Raw genomic sequence first — 26,077 nt, forward strand, 5'->3', positions numbered from 1 at the left:
AAACTTTCAGGGACAGGACAGTCGTTAAGATTTTCATTGCCCCGTCATTTTGGATGTTATCCTGCAGTTCTCTGGTTCGGACATTAAAGTCACCATAGATCAGAATACCCCGGCCTAATAGCTTATTTGCAGAACTTAATTTTTGAAGCAACCAGTGTCTAATTATTAGTTCTGAATCAGCCTTATTCATACATGTAACATATGATTTTAAATAACAAAATTATAAATAAATTAAGAGAGTCCAATTGAAATGTTTGTTTATCCAACTTTAACCAAAATGTAAATATTGACCTTTTCATTTCTTTGACTCCCCCTAACAATATGTTGTGTACAATACTATTAGTTACATAGTGTGTTAGTGACCTAATATGAACGAATCTAAATTGAAAACTACGTTCAAACCTATGATTGCGTTGGATAAAAACCGCAATTTTTATACGTGTGCATGTAAAACAAATTTCGTTGTAAAAGGGTCTAAAAACAGCACAAACAACATATTCCAAAAGACCAAAAAAAGTGAAAAAGTATATTTAAACAAAACGCATTTGACTTACAGGTCAAACAACTGATGTTCTTTAACCCTGCTGACTGCCATTGGCGATTGCCAAATAAAATTGATCACAAGATGTAACAAAATGGATCTTAATATAAATTTAATACTAAACAGAAAAAAATGTTTTAACTTGTGGCCACGATGTTATGCCACAAACATACGGTGTCAATATTTTTTTAGTATACCAGATCCGGATTTCGACAATAAATGTCTCTTCAGTGATGTTAGGGATCGAAACGATTTTTGGAAGGCCATATACAAAGTACCCTCATTTTTAGATATACTCTTGAATTTGAAGAGTCAATATAGGATGAACGGATCATATAAACCGGTGGGAAAATATGATACAAGCCCAAACGAAAAAATATAAACGAGTCTAAATTGAAAACTACGTTCAAACCTATGATTGCGTTGGATAAAAACCGCAATTTTTATATTAGTGACCTAATATGCTATATACGGGGTCAGTAAATTCCATATGGGGTAAAAGCGAAGCTCGAATCCCATATGGAATCTACTGACCCAGTATATAGCATATTAAGTCACTGGCACACTATATGTAACGAATTTATATTACCGACTATCTTTATGTGTTGAATTTAGACTAGAGTTGTCTTATTTGCTATCATAACACATCTCCTTATTTCTATATTAAAATGTTCAAGTGTTCAATTTTAAGAACCTTCTTCAAGTGGTCTGCACTAAAAAAATAATGCAATCAATAACTATTTATTATCAACATCCTTGATATAACAATATTAAACAGAACTTTCAATACTTTTGAATAACCAAACAGTGCCAAAGTCGTAAATCCAATACTAACCGTGTATTGAATTAAGCCCCGCCTCCCTACTAACCTAATATTGAATATACACGGTATCCACGAGGACGCTTTTAACCAATCATATTCCTAGAAATGTATAGGAGGTAAGATAAACTGCTATACCTCCTGGTGATAGTCTCCTTGTTCTTTGTGTCTTGTAGGTTTTACAGTGAAAGAAAATGAAAATATGTGTGATTACCAGGCCAATCAGATACTGAATTTTTACAAAACCAAATTTACAAAACTTTTTACATCTTCAATCTTGTGACTATTTAAGCCATGAGTATTCAACAAAAGCCTATCTTATTTATACTTTGGAAAAATATGTGAGAGTAAAGGGTTATAACATTATACCTATAAGTTTCACTTCTTGAATTATAAATGCAAATTTAGTTGACGGACTAGTTATTTGTTGATTTGAATTTCCTTGTCCTGTTTGACCTGTTTAATCTGCCTTTTCCTGTTTTTGATTGATGAAAAGTTTTGTTTTTAGACATTAGTACACAAAGACGCGCCTGTCACGGTGGTATGAATATTTAGAGGAGGATATGGGAACCATTGCTCATTTTAAAATTGATTAGTGTACATGTATATATGTAAAAAAAAAAAAGTTGCGAATGCATGTGTTAATCAAATAGTATAAAAACATGTTTCATCTATACGTCATCTACATGTACAAAAACTTTATAAAAAATGATTTGAAATTTTATTGTTAATATTTATTTAAAAAAAATATCCCTATATACAAGTGCCTTCTTGTAATCTTCAAGTATTGAAATTTATAGAAGTATTGGGTAGATGTAGATGAACACTAACTCGATCAACGTTCGTTGTAAAAAATGTGAAAGTAATCAATTTGTGGTTGGAATTATAATAAATTCTGGAAATTATTTAAAGTGTTAGATTTGGTTTCATTCCTGAGTATATGTGAGAATTCGTATCAATTGAAGAAGGTGCGTGTTTGTGTAGCAATCATTCCAGAGAAAGTGTGAGGAGAACGTTACTATGATTGCTATATGATATAGTACATACTATACTTTAACTTATAATCAACAGATTATGCAAACGGTCTATTTAACCTGGGAATAGTATACTATATTATGTCCTAGATTTAACCCAAGTTACTTTTCACTCTGTGACCATTTCCACGCCGCCTAGACATTAAATATGGACCGACCTTTATTTGTTATACGTGGAATGTTTGCACATTCGACAATTGAAAATCCTTTAATTGTTTTTGCAGATCACATCATAGGAGTTTCTAACGGAAAGGTATGTATATTTACAATTCTTACAGACGCGAAATAGTTAAAGGTGATCGGTTAAATAACACCATGACATATTTGTCCTTATAGATTATCACTGTATGCTGCGAGGCTATTAAATCAACGTCGTGTAAAATTTTGATTATGAAAATTAAACTAAACCTAAAGAATATAAACTTCATTGTTCCTGAAAAACAATATTTCTACAAAAAATAATCATGTGCGTGTAAAGTGCGTATTAGGTTTATTGCCCCGTTATTTACAAAATTAAATTCGGCTATAAATTATCATATATATGTGCTTGGTAATAGTTTATTTGCATATACTTTATTCTATCAAGTTATATATATTGGAGCAAGGCTGACATTAAAGATTATTCGTCGTTTGCAATGTAATATTTTTTTTGTAGCATTATGACTGAGCATTTTGACATACATTTATCAAATATAAGATCATAGAATAATCTATAATACTAAAATTACGAGGTCCAATTTGTCAGCCGTCATCGGGTAAAAACGACAAATCAAAGAATTCAACTCTATATATATCTAATATAGGACAATGGTATAGATTAAAAATTACACCACTCCAGACCCTTTTGTTTCCCACATAATTAATATTGCCAATAATTAACAAGTTCCGGGTCGAATCCGATACCGATACCAATACTATATTCACCTGTTACCTATTACCTTATCTGTACGTTCTGCATTTGACAGGCGCACCACCAAACGGTGTATTTAGGATTTTGCTATATACACGGGTCATAATCAAAGGGTACGTTCCGCATTTGACAGGCGCACCACCAAACGGTGTATTTAGGATTTTGCTATATACACGGGTCATAATCAAAGGGTACGTTCCGCATTTGACAGGCGCACCACCAAACGGTGTATTTAGGATTTTGGGCCGACACTACTAAATTCAATCTTTGTCAAATTTTTCCCTATTGTAGTTTTATTCAGCAATCAGCAAGACTTTCTAAGATAACTAATATGGGACAATGATGTGGATTAAAAAATACTCCATTCCTGGATAGCCAGGACCTTTTGTTTTCCAAATAATTAATATTACCAATAATTGACAAGTTCCAGGTCGACGGGTTCAAACAGAAAGATTTGAAAGCAGAGAAAACTGTGTATCTTATAATCGACATGACTTTATCAGATGACAATACCAATTACTAAAATAAGGCTTAGGCATAGTTGTATACTTTAATTCAGTTACGGACCAGTGATATCACGGGTGTGTACTTGTAATAATAATACATGTTGTAGTTGTATATATACATGTAACATTTAAAACGAATGTCTGAAATAAATGAGGTCACCGTGTATCATCGTACAGACGATATACATGTAGTTACTAATCAAGCGGGCATTATCGATTTTGAACTGACACGGTAACGAAAATCTTTGTTTTGTTTTATCAACATTCAGTGTACATTTCTCAACATCTGAAATTCCTGCTCCAAAATAATTTTCGCATCGATTTTTTCCTATTTATAAGACAACTTTTATATTCTAATAAGAACACTTAAATTGTAAATGCGCAAATAGTTGTGAATGTCAACACCAACTTTCAATTTCGATACAATTGTCGAGACATTTACATGTTTTACCTAAACATGCTAAAGAAAGGTAATACAGGGCAAAAGTAATAGTTACCAATCATAAACCTACCTCTGCTTTAAGAAATGCTCATTATAACATGGGTAGGCATTATATTTGTCGAGTTTACACTGTGCGTTAGCGAGCTGTAAAATGTGGTCAAATTTAATGCCTACCCATGTTAAAATGAGCATAGAGCATGACATGAAGGAATTATTTCGATTCTAATAGGACAAATACAGTATTTTTATAGGTCGAAGCGTACGAAAATAGCGTAAAAATGTTTGGCTGTTCCCGTTTCCTCCCCAGAAGTATGTACATTACATATCATATTTGATAAGTTGAAAAACTACGAGCAGGGTAAATATATATATGTTGTTTGATAAAAATATATAATAAAAGTTTATGTTAGGTGCTTAAATGAATGTATTTTAAAGGATAACGATGGAAGTAACGATAATATAAACAGTAAAAAGTAAAAACACAAAAATACTGAACTCCGAGGAAAATTCAAAAAGGAAAGTCCCAAATCAAATGGCAAAATCAAAAGTTCAAACACATCAAACGAACGGATAACAACTGTCATATTCCTGACTTGGTACAGGCATTTTCTTTTTTAGAAAATGGTGGATTGAACATGGATTTATAGCTAGCTAAACCTCTCACTTGTATGACAGTCGCATCAAATTCCATTATATTGCCAACGATGCGTGAACAAAACAAACAGACACAATAGGTAAAAAGGTACAGCAGTCAACATTGTGTTATCATCTTAATCACTATAAAAACAACAAATGTAACGAAGAAGCACAAAAAGGCATACATCAAATTAACATCCTCATTTTGCTTATATTATACGATTTTATTTATCTATGTAAATCCCACCCATAAAGGATGGAAGGTTTTAAGTACTGGTGTAAAATTGCGCATGTGTCAAACATATTTTGTGCTCATTAGAAGACGGCTTTGCGTAATAAGGACGTCATATTAGAATACTAATTCCTTGAAACTTTCTGGGTAATAAACGAGTATGAAAATTTTGTTTTTGTGTACGGTCAAGGACGTATAACTAACATATACTTCCTTGGGACGGTGTACAACAACTTAACTATGCACCGTACAGAAGGATTAATGTGGAGAGCCTAACACCGTACACAACGCTTCTTTTCGGAATAAAATATCGAAAAAAACATACATGCATGAAAGATTTCAATGCCAATTATTGATACAACTATACTTATTACATACGCACAGTGGCCTTCTATCAGAAAAAGAGTTGCAATGAATATAGAATTAAATTGGATGAGACGAGTGCCAACTTCTTTGACAAGTATTTGCACATGTTTTTAGTAATCGTTCGTTTCTTGAGACATCTCTTATCATCAACCTACGAAGTACGAACAAATCATTTCTTAAAACTACAATTATTTTTAGATTGAGGTACACATTGATATTATGTGAACAAAACAAAGATTTTCGTTACCGTGCGAGTTCAAAATCGACCACGCCCGCTTGGTTAGTACCTATACCCGCTGTACTGGTGATACACGATGGAGGTTAACACAATTTTTGATGTGTGGTGAACGTACGTTCCTTTCACTAAACACTTAATGACAAAAGTTCAAGATTATTTAAGGTGATTTTTTTATGCAATGTTTATTAAATAAAGAGAGAAAAGGGTTTTGAATTAAAAGTTTGTTACTTTACCATGTTTACTAGTGGTGAGTTTTTATAACATTTGGAAATTAAATTTAGAGGTATTTTTCGGTACAAGGTAAATTTACAACATCAATACACAGAAACAAAATATATGTAAGTTTTGTTCTTTAACTGTAAGTTATGCTGTGTTTGTAATTACAATGCATTAGTTTCATGTTATGAACAATCAGTCTAGTTTCACATCAAATTTGTTCTCATCTACATGTACATCGGTGTTATTAATTACCTGTACCTGGAATTTGTTCCCTCCAGTAAACTATGTACACACGTAGTTCACATACGTATTTTAAATAGAATTAAATAGAAAATTTAACATTTTTTGTATTAGTTAGGTGCAGACCATTGAAAAATTTGGGCGTTTGCTTTTTATTAAATTAATAAAAAATATAGTGCTTGTCCTACGAAGAAAAATGGTCGGTACTATGCGAAAGTTGTGCTATTGGTTTGGAGAACCTTCAAGATGTCATGATAACGCGGGATAAAGTGCAAAAAAGAATTTTGGGAAATGTTGATTGATCAATTGTTGATTGCTACACGTCCATTGGAAATATTTCGAACATGGCCACGACGAGAGCACGCACAAGTACTTCTATAGTGTCTATTATATCAACAAATGTATAATATAAAACAGAAGATGTGGTATGATTGCCAATGAGACAACTGTCCACAAAAGACCGAAATGACACAGTCATTAACAACTATAGGTCACCGTACGGCCTTCAACAATGAGCAAAGCCCATGTCGCATAGTCAGCTAGAAAAGGCCCCGATATGACATGGACGTCAAGTTGGTTACTTATTCCCTATTCCCTATTCGTTACCTATTCGTTACCTATTCCCTATTCGTTACCTATTCGTTACCTATTCCCTATTCCCTATTCGTTACCTATTCGTTACCTATTCCCTATTCCCTATTCGTTACCTATTCGTTACTTATTCCCTATTCCCTATCGTTACCTATTCGTTACTTATTCCCTATTCCTTATTCGTTACTTATTCTATATTTAATATCCTTCCCCCTTTTTAATTGTTTATACTCTTATATCTGGTAATAGTTCTAAATTTGTTGAGGTAAAATGATCTTTTTATGACCTATTTATATGTGTTTGTGCTCAACCGATCCTTTTACTTTATGTTCGATACTCATTTGTTCCTTATTTGATTTTTATACGTTCTACCTTTTAACTGCTTTATGTCCGTATGTTTGAAGATGGATCTTGGTTCGAAGGGATGAAATCACTGTGTTAGCGCTTTCATAAAAAAAAGATGTGGTATGATTGCCAATGAGACAACACCCCACAATAGACCAAAATGACACAGAAACTATCAACTATAGGTCAATTTACGGCCTTCAACAATGAGCATAGCCCAAACTGTGTAGTCACCAATAAAAGGCCCAGACATGACAATTTCAAACAATTCAAACAACAAAACTAACGGCCGTATTTCATATACAAAAAAATAAACGGAAAATAAATATGTAACACAAAAACAAACGATAACTACTTAATTTCAGGCTCTTGTCTAGGGACAGGCACATACTAACATAATGTGGTGGGGTTAAACATATTAGCAGGCTGTACATCGTTTCGAAGCATGCTATTACCTTGTTTAATTCGTTCCATCACTCGCTTATAATTCGCTTATAATACATGTATCATACGTTGCACCTTTTAAAACATGATTTTCAATTGTTTTGTTGTCTCTGGTGGTAGATTTGGGTTCTTAGAGGTGATATAACTCTATAAGCGCATATGTACCCGTTCCAGCGCTCGGATAATACCCTGTTAAATATTCGTTACTTATTCGCTTTTAATACGTTTGTTGTACGTTGCATCTTTTAGAAAAGGATTTTCAATGTGTTCATATCTCTGGTGGTAATAATGTGTTCTTATAGATGAAATACCCCTATTAGCGCGTAGGTACCCGTTCCAGCGCTCGGATAATACCCTGTTACTTATTCGTTCCTTATTCGCTTTTAATGTGCGGGATAAGTATACGTTGCACCTTGAAATAAATCGTTTTTTAATTGTGTTCATGTCTCTGGTGGTAACAATGTGATCTTAGAGACGAAATGACCCTGTTAGAGCGCATGTACCCGTTCCAGCGCTCGGTTAATACCCTGTTACCTATTCGTTACCTATTCACTTATAATACGTTTGTTGTACGTTGCACCTTTTAGAAAAGGATTTTCAATTGTGTCCATGTCTCTGGTGGTAACAATGTCTTCTTAGAGATGAAATGACTGTATTAGCGTGCATGTACCCGTTCCAGCGCTCGGATAATACCCTGTTACTTATTCGTTCCTTATTCGCTTTTAATGCGCGGGTTAAGTATACGTTGCACCTTGAAATAAATCTTTTTTTTAATTGTGTTCATGTCTCTGGTGGTAACAATGTGTTCTTAGAGATTAAATGACCATATTAGCGCGCATGTACCCGTTCCAGCGCTCGGTTAATACCCTGTTACATATTCGTTATCTATTCGTTACTCATTCGGATTTAATACGTTTGTTTTACGTTGCACCTTTTAGAAAAGGATTTTCAATTGTGTTCATATCCCTGGTGGTAATAATGTGTTCTTATAGATGAAATACCCCTATTAGCGCGTATGTACCCGTTCCAGCGCTCGGATAATACCCGGTTACTTATTCGTTCCTTATTCGCTTTTAATGCACAGGGTATTCGTTGCACCTTAAAATAAATCGTTTTTTTAATTGTGTTCATGTGTCTGGTGGTAACAATTTGTTCTTAGAGATGTAATGACCCTATTAGCGCGTATGTACCCGTTCCAGCGGTCGGATAATACCCGGTTACTTATTCGTTCCTTATTCGCTTTTAATGCACAGGGTATTCGTTGCACCTTGAAATAAATCGTTTTTTAATTGTGTTCATGTCTCTGGTGGTAACAATGTGTTCTTACAGATGAAATGACCCTATTAGTGCGCATGTACCCGTTCCAGCGCTCAGTTAATACCCTGTTACCTACTCGTTACCTATTCACTTATAATACGTTTGTTGTACGTTGTACCTTTTAGAAAAGGATTTTCAATTGTGTCCATGTCTCTGGTGGTAACAATGTGTTCTTAGAGATGAAATGACCCTATTAGCGTGCATGTACCCGTTCCAGCGCTCGGTTAATACCCTGTTACCTATTCGTTACCTATTCACTTATAATACGTTTGTTGTACGTTGCACCTTTTAGAAAAGGATTTTCACTTGTGTTCATGTCTCTGGTGGTAACAATGTGTAATTAGAGATGAAATGACCCTATTCGCGTGCATGTACCCGTTCCAGCGCTCAGTTAATACCCTGTTACATATTCATTACCTATTCGTTACTTATTCGCTTTCAATACGTTTGTTGTACGTTGCACCTTTAAGAAACGGATTTTCAATTGGTTCATATCTCTGGTGGTAATAATGTGTTCTTATAGATGAAATACCCCTATTAGCGCATATGTACCCGTTCCAGCGCTCGGATAATACCCGGTTACTTATTCGTCCTTCTTCGCTTTTAATGCGCAGGGTATACGTTGCACCTTGAAATAAATCGGTTTTTTAATTGTATTCGTGTCTCTGATGGTAACAATGTGTTCTTAGAGATTAAATGACCCTATTAGCGCGCATGTACCCGTTCCAGCGCTCGGTTAATACCCTGTTACCTATTCGTTACCTATTCGTTACTTATTCGCTTTTAATACGTTTGTTGTACGTTGCACATTTTAGAAAAGGATTTTCAATTGTGTTCATATCCCTGGTGGTAATAATGTGTTCTTATAGATGAAATACCCCTATTAACGCGTATGTACCCGTTCCAGCGCTCGGCTAATACCCTGTTACCTATTCGTTCCCTATTCGTTAGCTATTCACTTATAATACGTTTGTTGTACGTTGCACCTTTTAGAAATGATTTTCAATTGTGTCAATGTCTCTGGTAGTAACAATATCTTCTTAGAGATGAAATGACTATATTAGCGTGCATGTACCCGTTCCAGCGCTCGGATAATACCCTGTTACTTATTCGTTCCTTATTCGCTTTAAATGCGCGGAGTAAGTATACGTTGCACCTTGAAATAAATCGTTTTTTAATTGTGTTCATGTCTCTGGTGGTAACAATGTGTTCTTAGAGATTAAATGACCCTATTAACGTGCATGTACCCGTTCCAGCGCTCGGTTAATACCCTGATACCTATTTGTTGCCTATTCGTTACCTATTCACTCATAATACGTTTGTTGTACGTTGCACCTTTTAGAAAAGGATTTTCAATTGTGTCCATGTCTCTGGTGGTAACAATGTCTTCTTAGAGATGAAATGACTGTATTAGCGTGCATGTACCCGTTCCAGCGCTCGGATAATACCCTGTTACTTATTCGTTCCTTATTCGCTTTTAATGCGCGGGTTAAGTATACGTTGCACCTTGAAATAAATCTTTTTTTTAATTGTGTTCATGTCTCTGGTGGTAACAATGTGTTCTTAGAGATTAAATGACCATATTAGCGCGCATGTACCCGTTCCAGCGCTCGGTTAATACCCTGTTACCTATTCGTTATCTATTCGTTACTCATTCGGATTTAATACGTTTGTTTTACGTTGCACCTTTTAGAAAAGGATTTTCAATTGTGTTCATATCCCTGGTGGTAATAATGTGTTCTTATAGATGAAATACCCCTATTAGCGCGTATGTACCCGTTCCAGCGCTCGGATAATACCCGGTTACTTATTCGTTCCTTATTCGCTTTTAATGCACAGGGTATTCGTTGCACCTTAAAATAAATCGTTTTTTTAATTGTGTTCATGTGTCTGGTGGTAACAATTTGTTCTTAGAGATGTAATGACCCTATTAGCGCGTATGTACCCGTTCCAGCGGTCGGATAATACCCGGTTACTTATTCGTTCCTTATTCGCTTTTAATGCACAGGGTATTCGTTGCACCTTGAAATAAATCGTTTTTTAATTGTGTTCATGTCTCTGGTGGTAATAATGTGTTCTTAGAGATGAAATGACCCTATTAGCGTGCATGTACCTGTTCCAGCGCTCGGTTAATACCCTGTTTCCTATTCGTTACCTCTTCGTTTCCTATTCACTTATAATACGTTTGTTGTACGTTGCGCCTTTTAGAAAAAGATTTTCAATTGTGTCCATGTCTCTGGTGGTAACAATGTGTTCTTAGAGATGAAATGACCCTATGAGCGTGCATGTACCCGTTCCAGCGCTCGGTTAATACCCTGTTACTTATTCGTTACTTATTCGCCTATAATACGTTTGTTGTACGTTGCATCTTTTAGAAAAGGATTTTCAATTGTGTTCATGTCTCTGGTGGTAACAATGTGTTCTTAGAGATGAAATGACCTATTAGCGCGTATGTACCCGTTCCAGCGCTCGGTTAATACCCTGTTACTTATTCGTTACTTATTCGCCTATAATACGTTTGTTGTACGTTGCACCTTTTAGAAAAGGATTTTCAATTGTGTCCATGTCTCTGGTGGTAGCAATGTGTTCTTAGAGATGAAATGACTCTATTAGCGTGGATGTACCCGTTCCAGCGCTCGGTTAATACCCTGTTACTTACTCGTTACTTATTCGCTTTTAATACGTTTGTTGTACGTTGCACCTTTTAGAAAAGGATTTTCAATTGTGTTCATATCTCTGGTGGTAATAATGTGTTCTTATAGATGAAATACCCCTATTAGCGCGTATGTACCCGTTCCAACGCTCGGATAATACCCGGTTACTTATTTGTTACTTATTCGCTTTGAATGCGCAGGGTATACGTTGCACGTTGAAATAAATTGTTTTATAATTGTGTTCATGTCTCTGGTGGTAACAATGTGTTCTTAGAGATGAAATGACCCTATTAGCGCGCATGTACCCGTTCCAGCGCTCGGTTAATACCCTGTTACCTATTCGTTACCTATTCGTTACTTATTCGCTTATAATACGTTTGTTGTACGTTTCACCTTTTAGAAAAAGATTTTCATTTGTGTTCATGTCTCTGGTGGTAACAATGTGTTCTTAGAGATGAAATAACCCTTTTAGCGCGTTTGTACCCGTTCCAGCGCTCGGCTAATACCTTGTTACTTATTCGTTACTTCTTATTTCAAGGTGCAACGCATAGCACGCGTATTTAAAGTGAATAAGGAACGAATAAGTAACAGGGTATCAGTCGAGCGCTGAAACGGGTACATATGTTCAATTAAGGTTATTTCACCTCTAAGAACCGACAGTTACCACCAGAGACACAAAAATATTTCTTTTTAAAGTGCAACGCAAAACATGTTTTAAAAGCGAATAAGGAACGAATAAGTAACAGGGTATCAGTGTAGCGGTGAAATGGGTACATATGCGCTAATAGGGTTTTTTTTTTAACTCAGAGAACACATAATTACCACCAGAGACGTGAAAGCAATCGATAATCGATTTATTTCAAGGTGCAACGTATACCACGCGTATTAAAAGCGAATAAGGAACGAATAAGTAACAGGGTATCAGTCGAGCGCTGAAACGGGTACATATGTTCTATTAGGGTTATTTCACCTCTAAAAACCGACAGTTACCACCAGAGTCACAAACATATTTCTTTTTCAAAAGTGCAACGCATAACACACGTTTTATTTTTTAATTTAAACATATTTATTTATAGTGGATTGGGAAACAAGTTTTGCAACTGATATTTATCCCTTTCCACTTTGCGGGTGCGAGTGCTGCCTTGTAGCGGCATCAGCCTACTCTTTTTCGAAATCTACAAGGGTGTCTTTAACGTGCAAGAGATATGGCTCTCTCTTAACACGGGTCAGCCATTTATCATCCCCTTCCGACGGACTATCATCGTTTACTCGCAAATGGTGTCAAGGGAGAGCCGAAAATTGAGTTCCTGAAATTTTCATCCCGAACGGGAATTGAACCAGGAACCATTGTGTTAGAAGTCCGATGCACTAACCACTACAACACGTTTTATAAGCGAATAAGAAACGAATAAGTAACAGGGTATCAGTGTTGCGCTGAAACGGGTACATATGCGCTAATTGGGTTTTCTCACTTCAGAGAACACACAGTTACCGCCAGAGACATGAAAGCAATAGATAATCGATTTATTCCAAGGTGCAACGTATACCACGCGTATTAAAAGCGAATAAGGAACGAATAAGTAACAGGGTATCAGTCGAGCGCTGAAACGGGTACATATGTTCTATTAGGGTTATTTCACCGCTAAGAACCGACATTTACCACCAGAGACACAAAAATATTTCTTTTTTAAAGTGCAACGCATAAAACACGTTTTAAAAGCGAATAAGGAACGAATAAGTAACAGGGTATCAGTGTAGTGGTGAAATGGGTACATATGTGCTAATAGGTTTTTTTCAACTCAGAGAACACATAATTACCACCAGAGATATGAAAGCAATCGATAATCGTTTTATTTCAAGGTGCAACGTATACCACGCGTATTAAAAGCGATTAAGGAACGAATACTAAGTTACAGGGTATAAACCGAGCGCTGGAACGGGTACATACACGCTAATAGGGTTATTTCATCTCTAAGAACACATAGTTACCGCCAGAGACAAGAACACAATTGAAAATCATTTTCTAAAATGTTCATTTTTATACAAGCGCTAAAAGGTGATTTCACCTCTTCGAACCAAGAACCAGATCTTCAAACATACGAATATAAAACATTTAAAAGGTAGAACGTATAAAAATAAAATAATAAACAAATAAGTATCTAACATAAAGCAACATGATCGGTTGAGCACAAACACATATAAATAGGTCATAAAAAGGTCATTTTACCTCAACAAATTTAGATCTATAACAAGAGATATAAGAATATAAACAAGAGTGCACACGCTGAAATGTCTCGCCTTCTTTACTAATCATTGATATTATGTTGATAGTCTTAAGTATAAAGCTTTATAACAACTGTCACATAACTTAACATTAACCAAGATAACAAAGACCAATGAACCATGAAAATGAGGTCAAGGTCAGATGAAACATGCCAGACAGACATGTACAGCTAACAATGCTTTCATACAACAAATATAGTTGACCTCTTACTTATAGTTTAAGAAAAATAGACCAAAACACAAAAACTTAACACTGAGCAATGAACCGTGAAAATGAGGTCGAGGTCAAATAAAACCTGCGCGACTGACATACAGATCATATAATATTTCCATACACCAAATATAGTTAACTTATAGCATATAGTATTAGATAAAAAGACCAAAACTCAAAAACTTAACTTTGACCACTCAACCATGAAAATGAGGTCAAGGTCAGATGACAGCTGCACGCTAGACATGTACACCTTACAATCATTCCATACAACAAATATTGTAGATCTATTGTGTAAAGTATGAGAAAAAGAGACCAAAACACAAAAACTTAACTATAACCACTGAACCATGAAAATAAGGTCAAGGTCAGATGACACCTGCAAGTTGGACATGGATACCTTACAGTCCTTCCATACACCGAATATACTTGCCCTATTGCTTATAGTATCTGAGATATGGACTTGACCACCAAAACTTAACCTTGTTCACTGATCCATGAAATGAGGTCGAGGTTAAGTGAAAACTGTCTGACGGGCATGAGGACCTTACAAGGTACGCACATACCAAATATAACTATCCTATTACTTAAAATAAAAGATAATTCAACATTACAAAAAATCTTAAATTTTTTTTCAAGTGGTCACTGAACCATGAAAATGAGGTCAAAGATATTTGACATGTGACTGACAGAAACTTCGTAACATCCATATACAAATTATGAAGCATCTAGTTCTTCCACCTTCTAAAAGATAAAGTTTTTAAAAAGTTAGCTAACACCGCTGACGGCGTAGCCGCCGTAGCCGGATCACTATCCCTATGTCAAGCTTTCTGCAACAAAAGTTGCTGGCTCGACAAAAATTAAAAAGGGTGAGGATATCAAAAATCGAATAAGTAACGAATAAGGAATAAGTAACGAATAGGTAACGAATAGGGAATAGAGAATAAATAACGAATAGATAACACATAGGGAATAGGGAATAAGTAACGAATAGGTAACAAATAGGGAATAGGGAATAAGTTACGAATAGGTAACGATAGGGAATAGGGAATAAGTAACGAATAGGTAACAAATAAGTAACAGGGTATTAACCAAACGCTGGAACGGGTACATGCACGCTAATAGGGTCATTTTATCTCTAAACACATTGTTACCACCAGAGACATAAACACAATTGAAAATCCTTTTCTAAAAGGTGCAACGTACAACAAACGTTTTATAAGTGAATAGGTAACGAATAGGTAACAGGGTATTAACCGAGCGCTGGAACGGGTACATGCACGCTCATAGGGTCATTTCATCTCTAAGACCACATTGTTACCAGCAGAGACATGGACACAATTGAAAATCCTTTTCTAAAAGGTGCAACGTACAAGAAACGTATTATAGGCGAATAAGTAACGAATAAGTAACAGGGTGTTAACCGAGCACTGGAACGGGTACATGCACGCTCATAGGGTCATTTCATCTCTAAGAACACATTGTTACCACCAGAGACATGGACACAATTGAAAATCCCTTTCTAAAAGGTGCAACGTACAGCAAACGTATTATAAGTGAATAGGAAACGAATAGGTAACGAATAGGTATCAGGGTATTAACCGAGCGCTGGAACGGGTACAAGCGCGCTAATAGAGTCATTTCATCTCTAAGAACACATTGTTACCACCAGAGACATGAACACAATTAAAAATCCTTTTCTAAAAGGTGCAACGTACAACAAACGTATTAAAAGCGAATAAGTAACGAATTGATAACGAATAGGTAACAGGGTATTAACCGAGCGCTGGAACAGGTACATGCACGCTAATAGGGTCATTTCATCTCTAAGAACACATTGTTACCAGCAGAGACATGAACACAATTGAAAAACGATTTATTTCAAGGTGCAACGTATACCCTGCGCATTAAAAGCGAATAAGGAACGAATAAGTAACAGAGTATTATCCGAGCGCTGGAACGGGTACCTACGCGCTAATAGGGGTATTTCTTCTATAAGAACACATTATTACCACCAGAGATATGAACACAATTGAAAATCCTTTTCTAAAAGGTGCAACGTATAACAAACGTATTAAAAGCGAATAAGTAACGAATATTTAACAGGGTATTATCCGAGCGCTGGAACGGGTACATATGCGCTTATAGAGTTATATAACCTCTAAGAAGCCAAATCTACCACCAGCGACAACAAAATAATTGAAAATCATGTTTTAAAAGGTATAACGTATGATACACGTATTATAAGCGAATTATAAGCGAGTGATGGAACGAATTAAACAAGGTAATAGCATGCTCCGAAACGATGTACACCCTGCTAACATGTTTAACCCCACCACATTATGTTAGTATGTGCCTGTCCCTAGACAAGAGCCTGAAATTAAGTAGTTATCGTTTGTTTTTGTGTTACATATTTGTTTTCCGTTTATTTTTTTGTATATGAAATACGGCCGTTAGTTTTGTTGTTTGAATTGTTTGAGATTGTCATGTCTGGTCCTTTTATAGGTGACTACACGGTTTGGGCTATGCTCATTGTTGAAGGCCGTACAGTGACCTATAGTTGATAATCTCTGTGTCATTTTAGTCTATTGTGGGGTGTTGTCTCATTGGCAATCATACCACATCTTTTTTTATGCAAGCGCTAACACGGTGATTTCATCCCTTCGAACCAAGATCCATCTTCAAACATACGGACATAAAGCAGTTAAAAGGTAGAACGTATAAAAATCAAATAAGGAACAAATTAGTATCGAACATAAAGTAAAAGGATCGGTTGAGCACAAACACATATAAATAGGTCATAAAAAGATCATTTTACCTCAACAAATTTAGAACTATTACCAGATATAAGAGTATAAACAATTAAAAAGGGGGAAGGATATTAAAAATAGAATAAGTAACGAATAAGGAATAGGGAATAAGTAACGAATAAGGAATAGGGAATAAGTAACGAATAGGTAACGATAGGGAATAGGGAATAAGTAACGAATAGGTAACGAATAGGGAATAAGGAATAGGTAACGAATAGGTAACGAATTGGGAATATGGAATAGGTAACGAATAGGGAATAGGGAATAGGTAACGAATAGGTAACGAATAGGGAATAGGGAATAGGTAACGAATAGGTAACGAATAGGTAACGAATAGGGAATAGGGAATAGGTAACGAATAGGTAACGAATAGGGAATAGGGAAAAGGTAACGAATAGGGAATAGGGAATAAGTAACCAACTTGACGTCCATCGATATGACAATGTAAAACAATTTATACGAGAAAACTGACGGCCTTATTTATATAAAAAAAAAAATGAACGAAAAACAAATATGTAACACATAAACAAACGACAACCACTGACTTACAGGCTCCTGACTTGGCAGCCTGTAATTGCCTGTTATTTCAACCACTGTATAAATACAATGTCTCTTAATTCACCTACTAGTACTTCCATAATGCCTGTTTATTTTTATTCACAGATTGTATTCTTCGATCAAGCAAATCAGATAGATAAACACTTGGAACCATTTGGTGGTAGAAGTAAAGTTAACATTACAGAACTCAAAAGAGGGTGAGGAGAATGAAATATTTTGGAGCCATGTTCTAATATGAGTTAAGAATATTCAGAAAAAAATGACATTTTCACGATTGAACCTAACAAAAGGATGAGTATTTTTTTTTCTCTAAACAGTCATCCATCAAGAATAATAAATATTCTTCATGCAATTTCTTTAAGTTAAGTAATTCGTTTCGTAATTAATTCGGTACACATGAGTTTTATTATATACCTGTGTCAGTTCCCTGACCATGTTATGTATCTAAGCGAATTTTCTTATGGTATTCGTTATCCTTCAGATAATTAATGATGACTTAGAGCGACTTATCATGTTACTATTCTGAAGTATACTATCTACAACGAACAAAATTTTCTGTATGCATATTGTATTTATTATCACGCAACCAACTATCTTGATATCTACCAGTCTCTACTAAGGAAGAGAGAAAACGAAATTCAAAATGATGGAGATTTGATGGTATGAATACTATTATAAAGATTTGATGGTATGAATACTATAATAAAGATTTGATGGTATGAATACTATTATAAAACAATGATAGAGATTTGATGGTAAGAATACTATTATAATGATTTGTTGGTATGAAAACTAATTAATGATTTGATGGTATGAATACTATTACAAAGATTTGATGGTATAAATACTATTATCAAACAATGATAAAGATTTAATGGTATGAATATAATGATAAAGATTTGATGGTATGAATACAATGATAAAGATTTGATGGTATGAATACTATGATAAAGATTTGATGGTATGAATACTATGATAAAGATTTGATGGTATGAATACTATTATAATGATTTGATGGTATAAATACTATTATAAAGATTTGATGGTATGAATACTAGGATAAAGATTTGATGGTATGAATACTATTATAAAGATTTGATGGTATGAATACTATTATTATAAAGATTTGATGGTATAGATTTGATGGTATGAATACTATTATAAAGATTTGATGGTATGAATACTATTATAAAGATTTGATGGTATGAATACTATTATAATGATTTGATGGTATGAATACTATGATAAAGATTTGATGGTATGGACACTATGATAAAGATTTGATGGTATGAATACTATTATCAAACAATGATAAAGATTTGATGGTATAAATACTATTATAAAGATTTGATGGTATGAATACTATGATAAAGATTTGATGGTATGAATACTATTATAATGATTTGATGGTATGAATACTATTATAAAGATTTGATGGTATGAATACTATTATAAAGATTTGATGGTATGAATACTATTATAAAGATTTATTGGTATGAATACTATTATAAAGATTTGATGGTATGAATACTATTATAAAGATTTGATGGTATGAATACTATTATAAAGATTTGATGGTATGAATACTATTATAATGATTTGATGGTATGAATACTATTATCAAGATTTGATGGTATGAATACTATTATTAAGATTTGATGGTATGAATACTATTATAATGATTTGATGGTATGAATACTATTATCAAGATTTGATGGTATGAATCCTATTATCAAGATTTGATTGTATGAATACTATTGTAAAGATTTGATGGTATAAATACTGTTATCAAACAATGATAAATATTTGATGGTATGAATACAATGATAAAGATTTGATGGTATGAATACTATTATAAAGATTTGATGGTTTGAATACTATTATAAAGATTTGATGGTATGAATACTATGATAATGATTTGATTGTATGAATACAATGATAAAGATTTGATGGTATGAATACTATTATAAAGATTTGATGGTAGGAATACTATTATAATGATTTGATGGTATTAATACTATTATAATGATTTGATGGTATGAATACTCTTATAATGATTTGATGGTATGAATACTATTATAAAGATTTGATGGTATGAATACTATTATAAAGACTTGATAGTATGAATACTATTATCAAACAATGATAAAGATTTGATGGTATGAATACTATTATAAAGATTTGATGGTATGAATACTATTATAAGATTTGATGGTATAAATACTATTATCAAACAATGATAAAGATTTGATGCTATGAATACAATGATAAAGATTTGATGGTGTGAATAATATTATAAAGATTTGATGGTATGAATACTATTATAATGACATGATGGTATGAATACAATGATAATGATTTGATGCTATGAATACTATTATAAAGATTTGATGGTATGAATACTATTATAAAGATTTGATGGTATGAATACTTTTATAAAGATTTGATGGTATAAATACTATTATCGAACAATGATAAAGATTTGATGGTATGAATACAACGATAAAGATTTGATGGTATGAATACTATTATAAAGATTTGATGGTATAAATACTATTATAATGATTTGATGGTATGAATACAATGATAATGATTTGATGCTATGAATACTATTATAAAGATTTGATGGTATGAATACTATTATAATGATTTGATGGTATGAATACAATGATAATGATTTGATGCTATGAATACTATTGTAAAGACTTGATGGTATGAATACTATTATAAAGATTTGATGGTATAAATACTATTATCAAACAATGATAAAGATTTGAAGGCATGAATACAATGATAAAGATTTGACGGTATGAATACTATTATAACGATTTGATGGTATGAATACTATGATAAAGATTTGATGGTATAAATGCTATTATCAAACAATGATAAAGATTTGATGGTATGAATACTATTATAAAGATTTGATAGTATGAATACTATTATAAAGATTTGATGGTATAAATACTATTATCAAACAATGATAAAGATTTGATGGTATGAATACAATAATAAAGATTTGATGGTATGAATACTATGATAAAGATTTGATGGTATGAATACTATTATAAAGATTTGATGGTATGAATACAAAGATAACGATTTGATGGTGTGAATACAATGATAAAGATTTGATGGTATGAATACTATGATAAAGATTTGATGGTATGAATACTATGATAAAGATTTGATGGTATGAATACTATTATAATGATTTGATGGTATGAACACTATTATAAAGATTTGATGGTATGAATACCATTATAAAGATTTGATGGTATGAATACTATTATAAAGATTTGATAGTATGAATACAATGATAAAGATTTGATGGTATGAATAGTATTATGAAGATTTGATGGTATGAATACTATATTAATGATTTGATGGTATAAATACTATATTAAAGATTTGATGGTATGAATACTATTATAAAGATTTGATGGTATGAATGCTAGGATAAAGATTTGATGGTATGAATACTACTATAATGATTTGATGGTATGAATACTATTATAAAGATTTGATGGTATGAATACTATTATCAAGATTTGATGGTATGAATACTATTATAATGATTTGATGGTATGAATACTATGATAAAGATTTGATGGTATGAATACTATGATAAAGATTTGATGGTATAAATACTATTATCAAACAATGATTAAGATTTGATGGTATGAATACAATGATACAGATTTGATGGTATGAATACAATGATAAAGATTTGAAGGTATGAATACTATTATGAAGATTTGATGGTATGAATACTATATTAATGATTTGATGGTATAAATACTATATTAAAGATTTGATGGTATGAATACTATTATAAAGATTTGATGGTATGAATGCTAGGATAAAGATTTGATGGTATGAATACTACTATAATAATTTGATGGTATGAATACTATTATAAAGATTTGATGGTATGAATACTATTATCAAGATTTGATGGTATGAATACTATTATAATGATTTGATGGTATGAATACTATGATAAAGATTTGATGGTATGAATACTTGTTAAAGATTTGATGGTATAAATACTATTATCAAACAATGATTAAGATTTGATGGTATGAATACAATGATACAGATTTGATGGTATGAATACAATGATAAAGATTTGATGGTATGAATACTATTATAATGATTTGATGGTATGAATACACTTATAAAGATTTGATGGTATGAATACTATTATAAAGATTTGATGGTATGAATACAATGATAAAGATTTGATAGTATGAATACTATTATAATGATTTGATGGTATGAATACACTTATAAAGATTTGATGGTATGAATACTATTATAAAGATTTGATGGTATGAATACAATGATAAAGATTTGATGGTATGAATACTATTATAATGATTTGATGGTATAATACTATTATAAAGATTTGATGGTATGAATACTATGATGAAGATTTGATGGTATGAATACTATTATAAATATTTGATGGTATGAATACTATTATAAAGATTTGATGGTATGAATACTATTATAAAGATTTGATAGTATGAATACAATGATAAAGATTTGATGGTATGAATATTATTATGAAGATTTGATGGTATGAATACTATATTAAAGATTTGATGGTATAAATACTATATTAAAGATTTGATGGTATGAATACTATTATAAAGATTTGATGGTATGAATGCTAGGATAAAGATTTGATGGTATGAATACTACTATAATGATTTGATGGTATGAATACTATTATAAAGATTTGATGGTATGAATACTATTATCAAGATTTGATGGTATGAATACTATTATAATGATTTGATGGTATGAATACTATTATAAAGATTTGATGGTATGAATGCTATGATAAAGATTTGATGGTATAAATACTATTATCAAACAATGATAAAGATTTGATGGTATGAATACTTTTATAATGATTTGATGGTATGAATACACTGATAAAGATTTGATGGTATGAATAATATTATAAAGATTTGATGGTATGAATAAAATGATAAAGATTTGATGGTATGAATACTATTGTAATGATTTGATGGTATGAATACTATTATCAAACAGAAAACTTGAAATTTATGAGTTTGTTGGTCCTGACATGGAAAAAAATAATATTCCAAAATTTATCTGACATGTGACAAATTAACGTCAACTACTAGTGGTTTAATGTCGTGTTTTTTAGACGTTATTTGGTATTTTCGTCAATTTTCTTTTGATCGTAATTTTGTTATATCTATCACCAATTTGGCTGGCTTGTAGTTTTGCTTTATTCTTATATGTCTTGCAAAATTTCATTAAATTAACATCAAGTCATACCATCAAATGAACACCAAGACACATACATCTATATCTGCTAGACCTCATCCTATCGGTCCTCGGTACATACCAGGGTTAATAGATATTCATACATGTGTCATCTGCATGCTCATCTGTATGCTAACAGTTTGTGGTATATGTAGGTAAGAGTTTATTGTAGACAGTTCGTCATACCAGGTTTTATAGATACACATAGTAATGCTTCTAATACAATTCAGAATGGAAATGGGGAATGTGTTAAAGCGACAATAACCCGACCATAGAGCAAACAACAGCGGAAGGCCACCAATGGTACTTCAATGTAGCGAGAAACTCCCGCATCCGGAAGCGTCCTTCTGCTGGCCCCTAAACAAATATGTAATAGTTCAGTGATAATGAACGCCATAATAAACGCCGTATTATACACAAGAAACGAAAATTAAAAATCATACAAGACTAACAAAGGCCAGAGGCTCCTGACTTGGGACAGTCGCAAAATTGCGGCAGGGTTAAAGATGCTTTTTGAGATCTCAACCCTCCCTCTATACCTCTAGCCAATGTAGAAAAATAAACGCACAACAATACGTACAGTAAAACTCAGTTTAAGAGAAGTCCGAGTCCGATGTCATAATATGAAACAAAAGAAATAAAGAAAATGACAATAATACATAAATAACAACAGACTACTAGCAGTTACTGACATGCCAGCTCCAGACCTCAATTAAACTGAATGAAAGATTATGTCTTCATCATATGAATACCAGGCACAATCCCTCCTGTTAGGGGTTTATAATTATACCATCATGAAATATATGAGAAGAGCATAACCCGTGTCATGCCAATAACTGGTTTTAGAATAAATGTGTTTAATTCCGATGCAAAGACCCTAAAAGTGAATCAATATAAAAGCCAAAATATGCAATCTTTAATGACCTGACAACAGTGTGATAAATATATCCCTTCTTAATAAGTCTGTTTAAAGGTTTTGTTAGCTTTTGAGGCGAAGACTGACATTTTTGTGCTTTGTAAAGAATACTACCATAAAAGATTGGTTGTGAAATAACTGAACGAATAAGATGTCTGCTAAGTATACTAACAGTTACTGATAGACATATATTTGTTTATTGTAGACAATTTGTCATACCAGCACATATGCATGCCTCTCAGTATCATAACATTTCTCGGTATATATTATATTAGAGATTTTTTTTTGTGGACAGTTCGTTATACCTTGGTTTATAGATACACATATCCATGCTCCTCAGTATCCGAACATTTCTCGGTATATATATAGGTAATTATTTATTGTAGACAGTTCGTCATACCAGGGTTTATAGATACACATATCCATGCTCCTCAATATCCGAACAGTGGTAAAGGATTAGATCTTGGACTTCTGGAATGGTTAGAGAAGTACACCTTTCCAACTGAGGCAAAGTTTAAAGACCTTAATTTCGCTGAACATGTTTACGAAAAAGCAGTGGCAAGTATAATAGAAATCATATCTTTTTCGTAAATATATCGTATCCGTTGGGCTGGTCACTTCAAGTGGCAAATTATATGCAAATTTAAAATGAGAGCATGTTTGAGCGATATGAATACGAAAAATGCATTTTTCTATGCTGAAATGCTGACTGTTTTCAAAATTCACTTTATACACGGACACACCAAAATGAGCTGTCTGTAGCGGGGCATGTCACCTTATACGTGGACACATCAAAAAGTAACAGTCTGCAGTAGGTCATGTGACCATATACGCTGACACATTATACAACGTAACCTTCCATAGAAGGACGTCACTTTATAAGCTACATAATAAGGGGCAGTCCGTATGTTGAGGTGTCACCTTATAGGGGTACACATTACAAGGGAGCAGTCCACTAGTAGACACGTCACTTTATATGCCAAATGTTTGTCAGGAATTGTGCTAAGTTTTTTTTCTTTTTCTTTTCAATTATTCATCTGCATATATAAAAACGTCTGCATAAACCATTTTTATGCATTAATATACATGTATGTCAATTCTTAGTTTGATGAGATAGTGATGGTAAAATTTAGATTTATTTTCGGTAAAACTTCGTTCTAGCCGACACATTGGTATGTACTTAGAGAAGAGTCTTGTTTTGTTTCTTGAAACGACAGTATTCTAAAGCTGTGGCTGTCTCAGATGAATCGCCATCGAACACATTTTGACCCTGTGTGTCAAATCAATTTGTACCATATTTTATTTCACTGTTTTAATAGTGGTCATCTTGTTAGTGACTTGATTGTACAATATTATAATTATTTTTCTTTTACTTTTACTAAAAACATGTGTGATCCAAAGAGAAAAATGAGAAAATTTGTGCATGTAAAACTAGTACCTGGTTGACATTTTGTACCGGTAACAAGACCTTCTCGATCAGGTGTTGTTCCATATTGTTTGCTTTTGTTTGTTTTTCTACATAGTCGTTGGTATTGACTGACAGTCTCTTGTATTGTCAAACAATATTTTTAATTTCTGTTATCCTATTACTTTAAATTACGTAAAAGACAGAAATTAATCTATTTATAGAGACGTGTTTTACGAAATGGAACAACGACGGCATGTTATTATGGTACAATACATACTGACGCCTGTGTGAAGTTATGTGATATTATAGGTAATTTCTGTTGTTTCCATGGTGCAATAGATAATTATAAAATTGAGAATAAAAATCGGAAATGTGTCAAAGAGACATTTACTATTCATCATATCATTCTTTAACCTGTATTTACTACAAGTGATATACACACACCTCCATTATTCCCTGTAAGTATTGTTTTATAAAGGAACCAAATTGACCTCTAATACGGGCCGGATCGACTGAGGGCCAAAACGACATGAAACAAATACGGTATGAGTTTGCTCATTGATAAAACCCATTATTTGCTCTTGAGTCTAGAATGGATATTTGTTTAAATATATATGCAACATTTACTTATTTAATATTGAGAATGGAAATTGGGTATATGCCCAGACCACAGAACAGATAACAGCCGAAGATCAACAATAGGTCTTCAACGCAGCGAGAAAACCCGGAACCCTGGGGTGGACCTGTGCTGGCCCCGAAATAAAAGTCCCCATTTCCATTCTCAATTTTATATTTCAGTGAAAATGGACGTCATACTTAACTTAAATATCTATTCAGTGACAAATTTTCCTTGTGTTTCTAATAGTAATACTGTCATAATAACTACCGAGTATGACCATGATGTGTGAGGGTGGAATATTGTATGCCCTTCAAAACTCTTCTTTTTTTGACTAGCAAAATAAAATGATGTTAGGTAAATTTGGTAGTTTCAACTAAATTGCATTGTTCAAAATTAAGCATTTTCCGTTTTCTTCAACGAAACGCAAACC

General features: G+C 33.2%; 1 protein-coding gene across 1 annotated transcript in view; it reads left to right on the top strand.

Annotated features, from left to right (window-relative positions):
* Positions 1 to 2,457: 2,457 nt before the first annotated feature.
* LOC143063463 (guanine deaminase-like) overlaps positions 2,458 to 26,077 on the top strand; it is a 37,932-nt gene continuing 14,312 nt past the window's right edge. The window contains exons 1-4 of the mRNA XM_076235634.1: positions 2,458 to 2,648; positions 17,503 to 17,594; positions 24,007 to 24,178; positions 25,250 to 25,337. Of these exons, the coding sequence (XP_076091749.1) occupies positions 2,544 to 2,648; positions 17,503 to 17,594; positions 24,007 to 24,178; positions 25,250 to 25,337 (457 nt within the window). The 5' untranslated portion in view covers positions 2,458 to 2,543. The remainder of the gene's footprint in view (positions 2,649 to 17,502; positions 17,595 to 24,006; positions 24,179 to 25,249; positions 25,338 to 26,077) is intronic.

Source organism: Mytilus galloprovincialis, chromosome 2, assembly GCF_965363235.1.
Source record: "Mytilus galloprovincialis chromosome 2, xbMytGall1.hap1.1, whole genome shotgun sequence".
NCBI classification, from domain to species: domain Eukaryota; kingdom Metazoa; phylum Mollusca; class Bivalvia; order Mytilida; family Mytilidae; genus Mytilus; species Mytilus galloprovincialis.